The 17,948-nt window shown below is 37.4% G+C and overlaps 1 protein-coding gene across 1 annotated transcript; it reads left to right on the forward strand.

Moving 5' to 3' along the window:
• The first annotated feature begins 2,514 nt into the window (after nucleotides 1-2,514).
• Nucleotides 2,515-12,883, forward strand: LOC306835887 (inactive pancreatic lipase-related protein 1-like). The gene is made up of 12 exons (XM_079362666.1): nucleotides 2,515-2,571; nucleotides 3,022-3,173; nucleotides 4,140-4,259; nucleotides 4,720-4,854; nucleotides 5,183-5,291; nucleotides 5,732-5,851; nucleotides 6,037-6,153; nucleotides 8,356-8,474; nucleotides 9,859-9,985; nucleotides 10,709-10,823; nucleotides 11,760-11,927; nucleotides 12,754-12,883. Exons 1-12 carry the CDS (start codon nucleotides 2,526-2,528, stop codon nucleotides 12,815-12,817), a joined length of 1,392 nt encoding a protein of 463 aa, XP_079218792.1. The 5' UTR covers nucleotides 2,515-2,525; the 3' UTR covers nucleotides 12,818-12,883.
• The last annotated feature ends 5,065 nt before the right edge of the window (nucleotides 12,884-17,948 follow it).

Here is a 17,948-nt window from a genome sequence, read left to right on the forward strand (position 1 = left end):
ATTCTTTAAATTGAACATGCAAATCTTCACATGGGAGATGTAATACTTGTTGTCTTCATCCTAGAATCTTCCAGAGAAATATTTTAAAGTAAGCGCTGTTTTCTGCCCTCATGAGATATTTCTAATTCCTACATTCAGATACTTTTAGTGTCAGTGTGCCTGATTTAGGAGTTGAGGGCTGATGGAAGGACAATTGAACAAAGTCTAATTAAAAGTTTGATAAACATAAAAAAAAAAATCCATTTAAAAGTTCAATTTATTTTGGATTTTGTATTGTATTTTAGCGATGTACACTTACATTGCACAAACACATTTACCTGAATAAATCTTTACTACCATTTTTCCAATTGCTGTATTAAAACAAATACTAAGTTCCTTGATAAGGTTAGCATTGTTATATTGCTTAAATAAAAACAAAACGTCAATTTTTTTTTTAAATTAAACTGAGAAAAGTGAATGTCTTATTGATGAGCATTTTACCAATGTAGTTAGAGTCACTTTTTTTGCTACATGTCAGGTAAATGTATGAAACATATTTGATCATTAAGTTAACAGGTTCTTTTAAATTTGTTAAAAAAGATATTTAGTGTTCAGTATTAATTTCCAATACATGGCGATAGTTAGGAAAACTAAACTCAACAACTTGAGTGGTTTTCTTAGACTGATAGTTGTCTTAAAAAATTACCACTTTTTAAAATCCCCCAGGTTAAATTTAATGTTTTATACACTTCTTTAGAGTAAAGATTGTAATGTACTCAATGATTAAAATGATGTATCAGTTTATAGTAATCTCTTATTATAATAATATATGACAGAGCAGGTCACCATCAATACAGATATATTAAGTGTAGCAGGGATTAAACTCTGACAGAGTATTGAGAGTTGATGAAAGTGAAACACTGCTCTCTACTGCCATCTAGTGGACACTGCAGTGACATTGTCTATCACAGGGCAGCGCTTCTAGTTAAAATCATCTACAAACAGTGTAAAAGATTGGATTAGCCTTTTTTTTTTAAAACAAACCTTTACTTTGTCATAATTCAGTGTTTGTTTACATACTTTTGTAAGATGCATTTTTGGCGTTTTGTGCCTTCATGAGGTAGTTGTGAAATGACTCTACATCGTCACGATCCATACTTCTACATGGGGTCCGATGTAAGCTTAACAATCAATAGAAGTTGTAGGTTAGTGGTATGCAAAGCCCTCTGAGGCAAGCTTGTCATTTGTGATGAAGAGAAACAACAGGAGCTTTTCTGGTACCCTTCAAACCATCTGTGCTCATGGAAGGAAATAATTTGAAAAAGAGGAAGAAACTTAAAACCAAAAAAAAATTGGTTAAATGATCCAGGTCCAGGTCGTCAGGGTGGTACAAGAGGCCTTTCATTTATAGCTGTAGAACATTTAAAGCAAACCAACACATAACGACCTGAGCACTGTTCAGGCTGTGATGCCGTGGTGTATAAGGAGTAGTGTTTGGCCATTTCAGAATCATCAGGACCTACATGTGTTCTGCCCAAAGCAGTTTACAACAAACAGAAAATACCCCACAGCTGCCACGCTCCCTCTAACAGCCACGTTCTGTAGACATAGGGGGAGGGTCCCTGCTGGCTTATCTGCCTTGAATAACTGAGCCTTGTTCACTGTTTTACTGTATATGAAAATATTGCAGTAACATTTAATATGAAATTTACATATAAATTCCTTTAGGCATAGAACTGATGGATAAGCTGTGGCTTATGATGCCCACCTTTTGTACAGAATACTCTGTTAGGCAACCCTTTAACTTCACCACAAAGCAAAACATTATCTGAAGATATGAACTCCTGAATTTACCTTTTTTTTAACTTGTTTTTAGAGCTAATCCTGAGATAAGACAAGTGACACTTCAGTGTCTCTGAAAATAGTGTTGTTTAAACAGAGGGCCAGAAATGAGGCAATAACACTCAGTCAGAAATACTTATAATGCCCATAAAATAATATTACCAATGCTACAACTAATAAAACAACACTGCAACTACTAATGTAGTATATTATACTACACTATCCTCAGCCTACTACTACTACCACTACTAACAAAAATAATAATAACTAATCTTGGCTTTGTGATAAGCAGAGGTCAGTCTGATATATGTGCACCCTGAGGTGAGTGTATCCTCAGTCTGCATAAAATGCATTGATGATTCCCATCAGCTGCTTGAACATAATATTCTGAAATGCTTCAGATCAACTGATCAGGAGTTTGTTGAATTGTATGTGTGCAGGTGATGAATAAGGTAAGTATGAATAGAACTGCTCAGTGACCTACCGGTGACCCGCTCTACATGTCATAGTGTCACCTGTGTGTTTCCCAGCCAAACGTGTGCAAAAAAGCGTCTGGCTGCAGTATTTAAAGCAGTGCGCAGGTACAGTAGTGCAGTCTTGTCTGGCGTCAAGGTGAGTACAGCATGATTCCTTCTCTTAGTTTGTATTCTCTTCATGCATAGTTTCTAATGAGGCTTTCTGTCCAACAGATGGCACAGGTCCACATGTGGAGTTTTGGTCTGCTCTGCTTCCTCGTGGGTGCATCATATGGTGAGTTCATCTTTTGTTTTTTACTCAAGGTAAAGTGGTATACTTTTTACTTTTATTTAAAGCTGTATTGGATTTCTTTAAATGACATGTCTTATAATGAATGAGTACAGCTTTAGCTCTGTTGAAATCATCTCCTTCCATCCTGTTTTGACTGAATCATATGCTCTGTTTCCGATTGGCTGGAATAGTTCGGTCCAAGACTTCATGCAATGAATAACTGCAATTTTAGAAACAAATATGCCTTTTTCTGTCTGTTCTCATCCTTTTGTAAAGCACTTTGTGACTTTGCTCTTGAAAAGTGCTATATAAATAACGTTACTATTATTATAAACTTATTTATTAACAGATTTGTTCGTTAATCATGTCAACAGTGGTCCAGTTTCATTTCGAGTTAATCTCGATGTGGGCGTGTAAGGGTTTATTCTCAGTGGTTTGTTTCTATTTCCACAGCGGCTGAGGTCTGTTTTGATGAGGTGGGCTGCTTTGATGACTTTCCTCCCTGGGGGGGCACCGAGCAGAGACCAGCCTCCACCTTGCCTTGGGACCCTCAGGAGATCGGCACCCGTTTCCTCCTCTACACCCAGAGGAACCGTTACTACCAGGTAAGAGATGGGTTCACTTATTTGAAATGGTAAAAGCTATCTTAGCTGTTGTTGTATACACCACTCATACAGTATGTGCAACCATCTTGGAGAGAACATTTTAATAAATAATGGTTATATAACATGGTTATACTCAAGTTCATTCTGGTTTCAAAAGTTTCCATTTGTAACGTGAATTTCACTGTACATGTTGAGGGTCAAAATCAAGTCTTCATCCTCTTACACTCGTTCACACACTTCTGTTTAGTTGTGGTGAAGTCAGTCAAATCAAATTTTTTATACACAGTTTCACTCTGAATGCTCATTTACCTTTGACTTACACTTGTGGTAAATGTCACCACAGTTAACTGCTCTGTACTCAAAACAGCCTTAATTGGTTTGCTTGGTTGATCTGACTGAACTACAAATTGTGATTCTAAATGTCAACAGCTACTGTAGTGATAATACTTGAGTATTATAAAAAAAAAAAGAAAAACATATTGTTCAACATTTATTACATCCAAGTCTGACCTTATGAAAAGCAACACATCTTTGAATGATGTGACAAATTCTAAACAAGTTTAGCTCTTAGGCATTTAACAATAACCACCAACTTGGTTTTGTAGTGGTGTGATTGCAAAGTGACGCAGAAGAAACCTGTAATAAAGCTCCCACCAGGGAACTTGTTCAGCCTCTGCATGGATTCAATGCCTATCTATATTTCTGCCTATCTAAAAAGCCTGAATCCTTTGTTACTGAAGGCAGGACAACAAAAGAGCAACACTTCATAAGACTGATCCTCTTATAAACTTCAGCTAAACTTAAGAATTCTGTTTTGTTAGAAACAAGAATTACCACAAGTTTTATAAACACAAGGACAGCCGTCACCATAATTGGTAGATGACTTTTGTATCGTGACAGATTTTAAAGAAGATGAAAAGATGTGTATCGATGGCTTATGATGTCCTTCATATTAAAAAATCTCAGGAGATCAAGGCTGACAAAACCATCACAGCAACAAACTACAGCGGGCTGAGAAAGACTCGGTTCATCATACCTGGTTATTTGGAAAAAGGAGATGAGGACTGGCCACGGGAGACGTGTAAGGTAAGAAGACGCAGAACCAAAAGATGCAAATAAAAATACTTGATGTGAAAAACAATGGTTTGGTGTTATATTCCGTACCTTCACCTTTTTTTTAAGATTTGACGGTTTAGGTCAATAAATGAGTCCTTGCTGATTGTCTACCCGGCTTTATCATAAAGTAACCACAGGTTTTCAAAGCAGAGAATTTAAAACGATAGGAGACAAAGTTTTGCTCTTTCTAAACACTCTTAACATTTACTCTTCAAATTATATTACAAAAAGATGTAAAAATTCACCAATATTCCATTGATTTTATTTATTTTGTTTTATTTTATTTTTCCTTTTTTCCAAGTTTCTTTGTTCTTGTTTATCTTTCCTTTGGAAAAGATACTTATACTATGGGACATGCATCTTTTGATGTTGTGTGAACTAAGAAGAACTTATAGCATGTCATAATAATAATGTCATAATGACTTCTCAGGTCATGGTGTCGTGGGAGAATGTGAACTGCATCGCAGTGGAGTGGAAGAAAGGTGTGCAGACTCGCTACGCACAGGCAGTTAACAACGGCAGGGTGGTGGCTGCTCAGGTGGCTAACATGATAACCTTCCTCATGGTAAGAGCTGAGAAATACTATCATGATTCCAAAAAGCCATGAAGTCATCTTTTGCTATTGATTTGATTGAGAGCCCCCGGATGGCAGAATTAACATACTGTGAGTTTGATGTAAAATAAAAATAGAGTAAAGGGTATTTTTCATGTGTGCAACTTTGTCACATAACTGATTCTGCACAGCTGAGTAATCACATAGACCAAAAATACAAAAAACAACAACAACAAAATAACACAACAGACAAGGACTGAACTGCAAAATCTGATATACAATCCACCTCCTGAAATGAAAGACACTGTATGTTTAAATCTTATACGATTTCATGTCACAGAGACAATACAAGCAGAAAGCTGAGAAGTTCCACATTATCGGACACAGCATCGGAGCTCACACAGCAGGAGAAGTTGGCAGCAAGATCCCTGGTCTCGCACGCATCACAGGTAAACGTCTCAATTTAATATCACATTCAGTTCATCTTTGATTTGTAAAAATAACTTTTTTTTTTAACATAGATTGATAGCTATTGTTCATGGAAAATAATATTATTTTTTAATATACGGTAATATATATTTTTTTTAGAAGCTGCTTGTTTTTTGTTGTAAAAATTCCAAACAAAGCTACATAACAAAGGAAAAAATGTGGTTAACTTCCCTCAACGTTGCCAACAAATATTCAAATAATAAAACACCAGAGACGCAGGCTGAAGAGAATGAACGCAGCTTCATCTGTTCAATTTGAAGAATTTCTTCCTCAGAGGCCAAAAAGGCATCAAAGTTTGATGAATATGTAATCATGATAATGTTTTAGTGATAAGCTTCAATCAGGGCTCAGACAGAATACAGAGCAGTTTATTGATCACTCCTTTTCTTTCTCTGCTCAGGACTTGACCCGATTGAACCTTACTTCCAGGATGCTAATGCCACTGTGCTCCTGGACACCAGTGACGCCCTCTTTGTGGATGTCATTCACACTGATGGATTCCCATTCGACTCTAGACTTGGTACATATCCCAGTTGATCCCACTAAGTGAAATCAGAATGTGACAATGTGATAAAGAAAAAATACAAAAACACATTTCCATAACTCAACTTCAGCCAATGGAAATAAGGGAGCTTTGGATGAAGTATCCTATTTAGTCAAATATAAAAGACCATAATACCAATGAGAAAGTGATTTCTGTCTAAGGTCTGGGGATGACGCAGTCTATGGGCCACGTCGATTTCTACCCTAATGGAGGAGAGCTGATGCCAGGCTGCTCCATCAACAGAGGCAGACCAACTGACCTGGACGCCTTCTGGGACGGTGAGACCAACTGAGACACACAAACACATTTCTATAAGTGGAAATGCATTTTGGTAAAGGCAGTTTTTGAAGAATTCAGTTCATTTCAGTAATTCAGACATTCGGTTGTAGGATGAGAGTAGTGGTTAATGTTGGTTTTAAAAGAGAGAAAAACCTAAACTCATCCTATTCTAGTCATCCTGAGTCCAAGGTTTGTATTTAATAAATCACTTTATGGATGATGTTTAGTTCCTTCATCTTTGCAAAATCTTTTTTTTCCAATGACAAATAAAGTCCATCATATCTAACGCTTTATTCATAATAGATTAAAAATACCCATGAATATGTGGCTGAACACCAAATATCACGAGACAAAGAATAACCATGAAACTTCAAATTCAAAGTTCCCTTATGTACATTTGAATAAATAGTACTACATTTCAAAAGGTATCGTTTAATGGTTTATTCAAAGCTAAATGTTACAATTATCTTCAGAAAACTACAGAGCACCTAAAGGAGGCAAATCTTGGGCGCACAAAATGTCATGTTGTGAACAAACAAAAAATCTTTTGTCAATAAGTTATCATCTAAAACATTATTTTGTGATATTCAGTTATCTGATAAGATTGTCGTTTTACTTTTTGGGGACTTAAGGGACTCCACAAAAAATAGAAGTTTGATTGCTTATTCTCTTAAACAATCTAACGTTTTAGTTTTTAAATAATGGCTTCTCATTTCTTGCTGTATGCGGTCAGGTCTTGTGCACTGAGTGCAAAGGGGTCAGTGCCTTCTAGTGGCCATGATGAGAACTGTAGGCCTATACGTTTTCCCAAACAGCTCCATTAGGATTGACAATTTTGTGTCAGAAAACATTTTGCAAATCATAAAAAGGGCTGACTTGTCATGGATTGAGTCATGAGAATACCAGAAATGGTGAATTTTATTTGGTATGTTTTTATTTTTTGTTTAATTTAAAGTTTATAGCAATTACATAAACCAGATCCATTGATTTGAGTATTTTAGCACATGTGCTAATTTGCAACACATGTGTCCACAGGTGGCTTTTAAAAGGATACAACAATTAAAATAGAAGGAAAGGAAAGAGAAGAAAAAAAATGAAAATGAATAATGCAAGCAAAGTTACATACTACAGAGCAAACAGCAACACCATCAAGCAATCACCAGTTAAGAACTACTCATGTGAGCACTGTTGTTTAGATTTTAGCCATTGTTTGAGTCCTCTGTTAAAAGCATTACTGTTGTTTTCTAATTTTAGATTGGTGGGTAGAGAGTTCCAAAGTGTTGTAACAAATCATAACGATTCAAAACCTAAAAAAAATATGAGTACGAAAATACTGTATACATTTCTTGGTTTTCTGATTTATCTAAATTCTCCAAATCCCAGTGTATTAAGTCCATAGTTTTAAGGCTGGTTTCTCTTGAGAGCAAAATGTATCTGTACTCTCACTTGGGCATGATGTGGCTTTAGTGTACAGCTTTAATATAATTTACACCTGCCCAGTGTTTCAGATCTATAGGCTCACAGGCATGCATCCTATATATAACTCAATGAGGCATACATCCTATTTTCTCTACGTTCCAACTTACAATGTGGAACCCCAGTGGATTATTGAAGACGCCCCAATGGAAAGAATTGTTCAGAAACCCTCTGCAGAGTTATTCCGTCTGGACCAATCTGAGCAAATATTTTCTATGGGTGACGGCGGTCTTCTTTTGAAATGGGTTACTGAATAGTAAGGCTCTATCAGCAGCATTGGTGCCGGGATACTGAGGGGGTAGGGTGTTGGGGGGGGGGGCTAGCACAGCTGAATCTGCCACGTTTGATCCTATAGATAAGAGAGGGAGAGTAGGAGCCTGGGCGGCATAGCTGGAGATCTTGGAGTGTCTGGGTTTGCCGAGGACTGGAAGAGAAAACAAGAGAAGCCAGGACATATTTGTATGTCTGTGTGAAACCGTCTCTCTGTCTCACGTTCTTACTCTGACTCCAAGATTGTCCTATGATGACAATCAAAACATCTTCTAAGCCTAATTGGCACATGACATAACAGCCCAGGTCAGAAGGTCATGACTTTGAAAATGTCGGACTCAGATTTGATTCCATATGTGATCACTTATTCCTCCATCACAGCCATATTTTAAAAGTGCATCCCTCTGAATTTTATTTCCTCTTCCCTGTCTTCCCTTGTTTCTATCTTTTGTCAGGTTCCAAGAAGTTCGATTTCTGCAACCATGTCCGAGCCTACCAGTACTACACCGAGAGTATTGTTAAACCCAAGGGCTTTGTGGCATTCCCTTGCTCTGACAAGGACAGTTTTGCTAAAGTAAGACTCTGTTTGGCTTTTAACTCTGACATTCTGTTAACTTGATCATTGGTTGTTGTTGTTGTCGTTGTGGCCTGTTCAGGAGCTTTTTGAAGAAGTGAACAAGGTGGTCTGAATGTGTGTTGGTCTATGATCAGATCAGGTTGCACAGATTATTAAATCCTCCCTGATCTACTTAAAACATTGTTAAATCATGATAACTTTCATTAGACATTTCATTATTATTACAGGTGCAATAGGAAATATTGCGAGCTTGTCACATGAATGGAACATCTGTTGACTTTATCTTACTGAAAAAAAGAAACTTTAGATCAGTGTATTGTAATGATCAAACCTTGTAAACTAGGCAGAGTTTGTGTTTTGAGACACACCTTTAACATCACAACAACATCAGTGACATGAATAGAATGTGCTAAAAAAAATGTTGAGTTGGATGAAAATCTCAGGATTGAACATAATACTGGTCCATTCTTTCTTTGTCTGGGGCGACTGCACTATATGCTTTGCTAGTAAAACAACTGGACTTAGCATCACAGTCAACCAAAAAGTGGCCAGATCTTAGGTCAGTGATTTCAAAACAGATAGCAGCTTGCCAAAAGCATGTGAGAGTTTACCAAAGCTGGCGTGAAGACAGATATGCTTAATGTCTGGGGCGGCTTTTAGGATCCCTGCTGTGCATCTGGTTGTAGACGGGGTGGGGGAGTGGGGGGGGTCTGGATGGCATCTTATGTTCTCAATTAAAAAAATGACTCAGTCCTGTCAGACGGGCTCAGACAAAAGAGGGAGCAGGAGAAGGAGAGGAGCCTCATATCTTCACCATCCCAGCATGTGTTTGGAACTGCCACCTGTTGCTGTATGACACCGATATGTCTGTGAAACTTTTCTTTGGTTTTAGAAGTTGATTTGGCAAGATTGGATTTTTGTCGCAGTGGAGGAGGGTGATGTAAATGGGCTTCCCTCATGTCTTCCTCGGGGAGGGCTTGTATCTGCAGCTGTCGGTGTTAATGACAGTTTATCCCTGCTTTGGACACATGTCCCCGATCAAAGGAGGCCCGTGGAGTGCTGAGCATGACCTCATATGACTATGTCCCTGTTGAGAGATGACAGCACCTCCTTGTCGTTCACCTCATAAACGCTCCCTGGTGTTATTCCTGCAGCAATAGCTGACAGCCGCAAAGTCAGCCTGTTCCCACACCCTAACTTATTGTGATTCTCCACCTTCATATTTATAAGGTGGCAATCTGCAACATTTTCAAGGAGTATATGAAGGAAAGTTTTCTATGGTTGACACTTTTCACAGCCTATTCATTGACAGGAGAAGACTCTTGCACTCCATCATAGAGGAGGCCATTATTTAAACCTCACTATGTCCTTGTCTTCGCAGGGAAAGTGCTTCCCATGTGTAGACAAGTGTCCAATGATGGGCCACTCTGCTGACAAGTTCACTTTGACTGATGGCTTTTCCAAGACAAATTACTTCCTCAACACCGGGAAAATAAATCCCTTTGGCAGTAAGTACCCTGTCCTTCTTGAGCGGGCAAAAATAGATATGTGACCTACAAATATTAAACTATCTCACCTTTTTGATTTCACCGTGAAAAACCACTGAACATTGTTTTTAATGGGCTCATCTAATCCGACACAATTTGAGCAAAATCAAAAATATATTGTTTTTTCTTCCCAAAAAATAAAACCCTGAACAGTGAACATCTCAGAGTACATTAACTTTGTCTGAACTGCTTAGTCAATGAAACTCTAGTTATGAATCTCCTGAATAGCTGAAGATTTTTTTTGTCCCTTGGCCGTCGTGTGTGTGTGTTTGTGTGTGTTGATGTTCAATTCTCAACTAGTGCTGTGCGGCTCTGTGTGGAAGTTATACTTAAAATCTTTAGCATATGATAATCTTTTGACTGGTGTCTTTTATACATGTTCTTAATTTCTTTAAAGTGCTTTGTTTTTAAAGCACCATTCAAATAGAGCTGACTTTGACTTGTATATAGCCAGTGTTTAAAGCCCCTTACATAGCCATTTGTCAATCACAACATAGAGTTATCAAAACGAGCTGAACTTTGAAGCCACCCCACTTATAAACTGGTCACTCTATTCTTTATATTACCTTTTCACTAATTATATGTAGACGTTCTCTCATTATCCCCATTATGTAAAATAGTGTTGTTATTCTGTGGAGCTGTGGTGAATTAATGTGACTACTTACTATGTCTACATCTGTCTAGCTTACAGCTACAAAGTGTTGGTAACCATCGATTCTTCCAGTGGACCTAACCTAGCCGGCATGCATGTGGCTCTTGCTGGAGAGGATGTCAGCACCCAGGAGTACAAGCTTCACGTGTAAGAACATTAGGACTTTGTTCTGTTGAAAATACAGAGGGTTTTAATCAACAGTGGTGAGGTAAAGATGCTGGAAAGAGTGAAAAGTTAAGTTCCAAAAAGTTACTTTTTGAATATTGTGCACAAAGATGCAGAGATACTAGTAGAAGCATTTATATCAGGCATCCTAATGAAAAATAATCTGCTTTGTTTTGTTCAATGAGCTATTCAATTTATCGACTGAGTACGACATCCAGGCCATATTCAACACTCGTGAGCTTTTTATTTATTCACAATCAACAGCACTGGTTAAATCTTCTCCATCTCGTTGTTGCAGTAATCCATAAATAAAGACGCCTGTCCTTCAGTAGATTTTGCTACAATTCTATCGCCCACCCCATTCATATTTTTGTAGATAAACGTATTAACGTATTACTTCATATATTGATGGTTAAACATCTTTCATCGATCAAGCGATCCATGATGTATGCATGATGAGCAACAGGTGAGGATCTTTAAATTCACTGATGTGTAACTTCTGGGACTAAAAGCTTTGTTGTAGTTTTTTTTTTTTCCCATGAAAACATGACTATTGACCAAGTCAGAAAACTTAAACAACTGTACCTTCAACATATAGGTCATATGTCATCTCTTTGACCATACAGCAAGACTATGAAGGGAGGAAGGGGGTTCCATAAAGTGAAAATTAGGGGAAATATCCTGTCAATTTGTGACTTCAGACATATGCAGTTTTTTAAAGATTATCTTTCCAGAGCTCTTTTCTTATTCATTGAGCGTTCTAAGCATCTGCAGGAGAGTTCTATTGAACCTCTCGTCAGGATTGAGCATCACTTAACTGCCCAAACTATTTTACTATCTACGCGAGAGTGATTTTTTTTTTTTTCCGTAAGAAATGAAACAGTCCCTAAAGTGTGTTTCATTGTTACATCCATCCAGTGGTATGATGACGCCAGGACGGACCTACGAGCTGCTGATTGATGCTGAGGTGGATGTGGGTGATGTGGCAGAGGTGAAGTTCCGTTGGAACAACCACATCCCTAACATACTGAATCCAAAGTATGGTGCATCCAAGGTGGAGTTACAGAGGGGAAGAGACAACAAGATGTAAGTTTTTCAAATATGTAAACATAACTTTACCCCATTATTCTTTTTATAGGGTATTCTGTAAACCATTTCCTTCAATTCTATGTTATTTAATGTGAGGAGACAGTTTTGGGGAGTGCAATTCGCTTAAATCAAAGGTCCTAAATCTTTGAACGCCTTTATTTTAATAAAAAAAAGAAGAATCTAACCGCTTCAAAATAAATGTTTCTTCACCTGACATGTTATCAGACCTGTGTCCCTTTTAATGACGAGGATGTAAAATTTTGAATAGCTCAGTTAAAAAAAAAACCAGGATAATACATTCAAAAAAGATCTCTGTGTAAAACAAATACCTATATTTGTTGTCGTTGTTAAACATTAAGAATCCTTTTTATTTTGTACTGACTGATGTAAGTAAGTAAGAAAAGTGTATTTGAATAGCCCCTTTCACAGATACACATGACAAAGTGCTTTACACTAAAACAAGTACAGAATGAAACTAAATGAAGTGGCAGGAAACAGTCCAGGGGAGACAACAATAAAACAGGTGAATACAGTGATGCAAATGTCACCGAGAAATAAAAGAAAAACACGTCATGTCAGACCTGTTGTGTTACTCTGCATTCGTTTGTGCAGGTTTACATAAAAACAACAAAAATCAACAACAAAGTAAAAGACGTTTAGTTTTCATGGCAAACGTATTGTTGTCATATTGCAGCACATTTCTGTTCAAACACAAAGCTTTGCCACAAGAGGGCAGCATGGGACTAGAACTGGTGCCCTCTAGTGGTTAGGGCAGCTTTGTTTAATGCTATAAATCCATTTCTCTCCTTTTCTCCTCTCATAGCTCCTTCTTCTGTGGAACAATGGATGTTGAAGAAAACAAGATCCAGACTGTGCTTCCATGCTAATCTTAACCTGCTACAGTCACCTTGTCACTCAGGGTCTTTCAATAAAAGTTTTGCATTCAAACCTCTACAGCTCTGTCTGTGATCATCTGTTGCTCTGCAGGATGTCATAAAATAATGAGAGAAATTGGGAATTTAATTGTCTCTCTTTAAGAAACAAGACAGTACAGAAGAGAATGTTGTGTTGTTTTGGTAATTGAAGCGAGTTTAATTGGCTTAAAGACAGCATGTTTGAATTCCTCTACGAGATGAGGAATTATGAAACGACAAAGAGATGCAAAATTACTCCAAAGAGAAAGAGGTAACTCAACCAATTCAATTTAATTTACATTTATTTATCACACACAATTATGCATTATGCAATGTTGTGAAATTTTTAGTACCTGTTCAGTTAAAAAATATAAACATTAGCCTATATACTGTATAAGAAACACATTTGAAATACAGAAAAAAAAAACATTTAAATGTAGAAATATGAGACAAAGAGTACAGAAAATGTATAACTACATTATCATTTACGACGGGGCTGCACATGGTGGTGCATTGGTTAGCCCTGTTGCCTCCCAGAATGGTTTCCTGGTGCGAATCCTCAACGCACAGTGTCCTTTTTGTGTGGAGTTTGCATGTTCTCCCCTCAGATGGACAACATAGTGTCATAACGAGATGCAACTATGAACTGACTCTAAGACAATTTGGAGGAAATATCCTCGGATGAAAACAAATAAGACACCCAACTTGTGAACTTTAAAGCTGTTACGCTGTTTACATATTTTAACAAGTAGCTAACGACTACAGATTTTGAGGGGACATTTAATTACACTGATTATTTTGGTATTTGTAAAATCCATTTCAGCAATTTAAAAAAAGGAACCCTTTCTTAAAGAAATCTTAAAGAATCATCGTAGAAAGGAAAGAAAAGTAGAGAGGTTGTCTGTCTCTATGACCATGAACTGTAGATGATTCCAAAGGACAGAGGCTTGAATGAATAAGATTACTTACATTACTGCATCATTGTGTGAATAGGTAGGTATGAAATGCTGTGTAAGAGTGCTATCAGCAGTCAGAAGACTAGCACTATAAAAGCTCAAGTCAATTAATCATTTACGAATTATGAAATTAAAGATAACTCTGCATTAATTTAACCTGGAGCTTACAAAGCCATGGAATCATTTTCTGCATCTGTTTTTAGGGCAAGATATGCCTGATTTTAGAGATGTTGCAAAAATTAAAAAAGGCTGTCAATCAAATCAGACAATAATTGTAATTGATTGAAAGCTTGATGGAAGTTTGTATTGTTGATTGTGCAGTGTTAACGAAACAGGACATGAATCTAGGAAACTAGGAAGGGTGTTACAATTGGCAGCTGTAACATCGTTAGTATATTTTGGAAATAAAACAGGACCCAGAATTGAACCTTGTGGAACTTTTTTTGACAATGACAAAATCAACGATTTTTACCCAACATCACACACTGCTGACTCTGGCAGAAAACATTTCAGGATACAGACAGAAAACAGAACTCAATTAGTGTCAAATGAAGCAAACCATGGTCAACAGTATGAATAGCTTTTGTGATATCTACAAAGAGTGCAGCTCAAAAATTGTCAACAGAGGAAATTATGTCATTTGTAACAAATGTAATAGCAGTGATAGTTCTGGTTCTAAAGACAGATTGATGTTGATTTAAGACTGGTGTGGAGGGGTCGTCACACATGGTTGCTGTAGAGAAATTATTTAGAAATTAGAAACATGTACATGTAACACAACATGTCCCTGGAAGCCTTTATATGAAAAATAATTACACGTCAACAGATTGGTTATGTTTCCAGAAACATAACATTTCTTAAAGTCAGTTTGATAATTTGTCGAAGCTTTTAGACTTTTAAGTTTAAATCTGGGATTACATCTTTAACTGCAGGCATACAATTTCTTTTTTCTTTTTTTTTTTAACCTACGTGGTAAAATGAGCATTCACATATATTTACTTCAAACCATCCCTGACAACTTCATCACTTTTATATAGCGCCTCATTACAGCAGTGTTATTACTGTCACTTTAACAGGCTCAACAGCAGCAGCACTACGAGGGATACTTCACATGTCCGACTATTAGCGTGCCTTGTCTTTCTCATCACAAAGCTTATCTTCACTGCCAATGCCTGTCAGGACAAGAAGAGGGTAAATATTACCCTTATTAATGTTGAAAGACATCAGGCTCCATTTGTGCAAACACAAATCAACAGTAAATTACATGGTGAGATCACAGCTTTCTCCTTCTCATTTGGATACAGAGTGTGACCGCACCAAATCATGTCTAATGCATCACATATATCTGTAATTTAAAAAGGTCTGTGTAAATGTGTGTGTGTAAGTGTGTGTGTGTGTGTGTGCGTGCGTGTGTGTGTTTGTCTCTGCAAAGCACTTATTAATCTGTCTTTGGCCTTTTGCTGGCTTATGAAGTCCTGATTGTGTGTCATTGTTTTGGCTTCATTTATTTGAACACACACCCCGTAATCACGCTTGCAAATACACAGCTTTAAAAAGGCGAGCTGCCATTTTCATCATGCCACTAACAAAGTGCATTTGAAATCACTCTGACTTCCTCTAAGCTGAGCCATCAGCGCTCACACAATACAAATCAGAAGAAAAAAAAAACTCCCTGCATCAAAGCTTCAAGCTTGACTACATTAATAATATTAATAAAACAGCAAATTGAATGTGTGGGCTACAAGGTGGGGGGAGAAAGTGTCTTGAAATCCTCTAAAGACACCCGTCTTTGTCTCTGACTCTTGTTTCTCTTTTCATTATTGGCTCATTGAAAGTGAAGGCTAATGACAAAATAGGGACTAATTCCTGTAATTATGTATGTTTTTCAGAGGAAATTTTCTAGTGACAGCGCTTCTCTTTCTGATCTTTAAGCCAGTAGCTTTGGGGGTGCCATTGTTTCAAACAAAGCATTGATAAACAGGTCATAAATTAGCAAGGTATGGAGATGTAGGTGGCAAGAGAGAAACGGCTTCACTGGGGAGTGCTTGCACAACAAACTTAACCCCAAGCCGTTAGCTTGCTATGTTGTATTGTTCTCAAAACAAATCAGCAACAACAGAGACATGTGGTGTTATTGCAAATTCAGAACAAAAGCAAGAAATGAATGTACAACAACTAGAATGAACCAAAAAAAAAAAAAGTCACAAAAATTGTGTTATGAACTAAAGACACATCAGTGAGGGGAGCAGGATATTAGAGAAGTACTGCCAAATGCTTTTAAGGATTTCTTTTGTTCAGCATCTGTCTGAATCTATCACATAGAGAGGGCTAATTCAAACTGACCTCCAGAAAATTATAACTTGAATTCTACAGTTTTTGTTTGACCTTCATCATAATGGGTTCAGCTGTAATATGAGAGGACACAAAGGAATCTATTCTAGTGAACAGGAGCCAGGTTGAATAGAGGCAGCTGGGTCACATGGTCACTGAAGACTTTTTAAAGCACAAGCTAACTTTTTTGTGCTCAAGCTATTTTGTTGTTGATATACAACAATCTGAAAGGATAACAATCATACTAGGTTTCCACTGTAATCACAGACAATGCTCGTTATTTAAAACATTCTTAGAGTATTCAAAGATTTGATTTGATTGCTGCCATTTTCTCGGTGTGCTAATCATGCTAGCTCCCCAAGGTTTATGAACCAGTTCCAAATTCGAGTAATGTCCTTTTTAAAAAAAAAAAAAGTACAGGAAACATGCCTCTTTATATAATGACTTCTGACAAAACCAAGCATTTAACTCTACGTGTTTTGCTTGTAAAGTATTTCTCTCTTTAACACTGAATCAGACTAATTCATCTTTGTTTGTTATAGAGTTTGGAAAGTGAAAGATTTTGTTGTGTTTGATTATACTTTAGCCTACTGTCCCCAGTGGGAAATTTGCCTTTTCCCTTTCACCGTGCATGCAATCAACGATAGGGATGAGTTTAGGAGGTCACAAGTTAGTTGCTTTAGATATAAGTAAAGCAAGACATAAGATTGGGGAAAGTATTGGTTAGGGTTTAAAAAATACTTTTCATGAATCTGTGATAAGACTCAAACCGCAGTCATACATTTCAAAGCATCTGACCTTGATAGCCCGTGACCTGTTTTGTGTCTGATTCAGTTTTTTTACTTTATTATCTGTTTATTTATGATACAATTAAGACAATTCAATTCAAAATGATGTTGAGAGTAGGCTAATGAATGAAGAACAATTAAAACAAATAAAAGAGAATAAAATCAGAAGTGGAGCCCATAAAACATGTTCTTCAAGAAAAGAATTAGATTTGATCATGATTGTAAATTGTTTATATTGTATTGTATATATGTATATTGTGCCGCAAATATTTTCCTGTTTCAGTGTTTGCTTATAGAACTTGGAGCTTTGGTCTTTAAGCAAGTGTTATAATTGTTCTTGGACCAGTGGTGATGTAGGACAGCAGAATAACAACACTCTCATTCCTTCATAGTCAGTTTATATAACCACTGATCCTTCTGCACCTTTTCAAATCTTCCATAATCTTGGCACAAATCCAAAGGTGAGCATGATAAAAAAGCGCAAAATTCTGTTTGGAGTTTGGTGCTGGCCTCGGTCTGCCTCATTCAGGGAACACAAAAATGAGACGCGTGTGTGTTGCGTTCATTTGTGTGCGTGGGTGTGTGTGGGTGGGTGGGCAAGGGTGTGAGTGTGTGTGCATGTTAAGTGTTCAGGCGTACCTTTACACCTGAACACTTAAGAAGGTTACACAAATATTCAATTCAAACAAACAAATTTTAATGAACTTACATTATGTCTGTTTTCATCCAAGTGAAGCTTTAACAAGCACAAAGTGTGTCAAGCCCCCTGTTATGGTCCCATGATTTCATTGGTTCGTGGTGGAGCTCTGAACTCTGCTATTAACTGGAAGAGAGCGAGTATGTGGGAGGGCAGCCGAGCCGACAAGTAAAGAGCCACTTGGAGAGTTTGGGTCCCTCCAGATTGCCGTAGCAACTATTCTACTTCATAGCTATTTGAGGGAAACCAGCCACACCTATCCAACCCTCTCAACATGTCTCCACAGTCCTCTTCCCCTGACCCCAACCCGCACACACACAGCACATCCAAGC

The sequence above is a fragment of the Symphodus melops genome, assembly GCF_947650265.1.
Source record: "Symphodus melops genome assembly, chromosome: 15".
NCBI classification, from domain to species: Eukaryota; Metazoa; Chordata; class Actinopteri; order Labriformes; family Labridae; genus Symphodus; species Symphodus melops.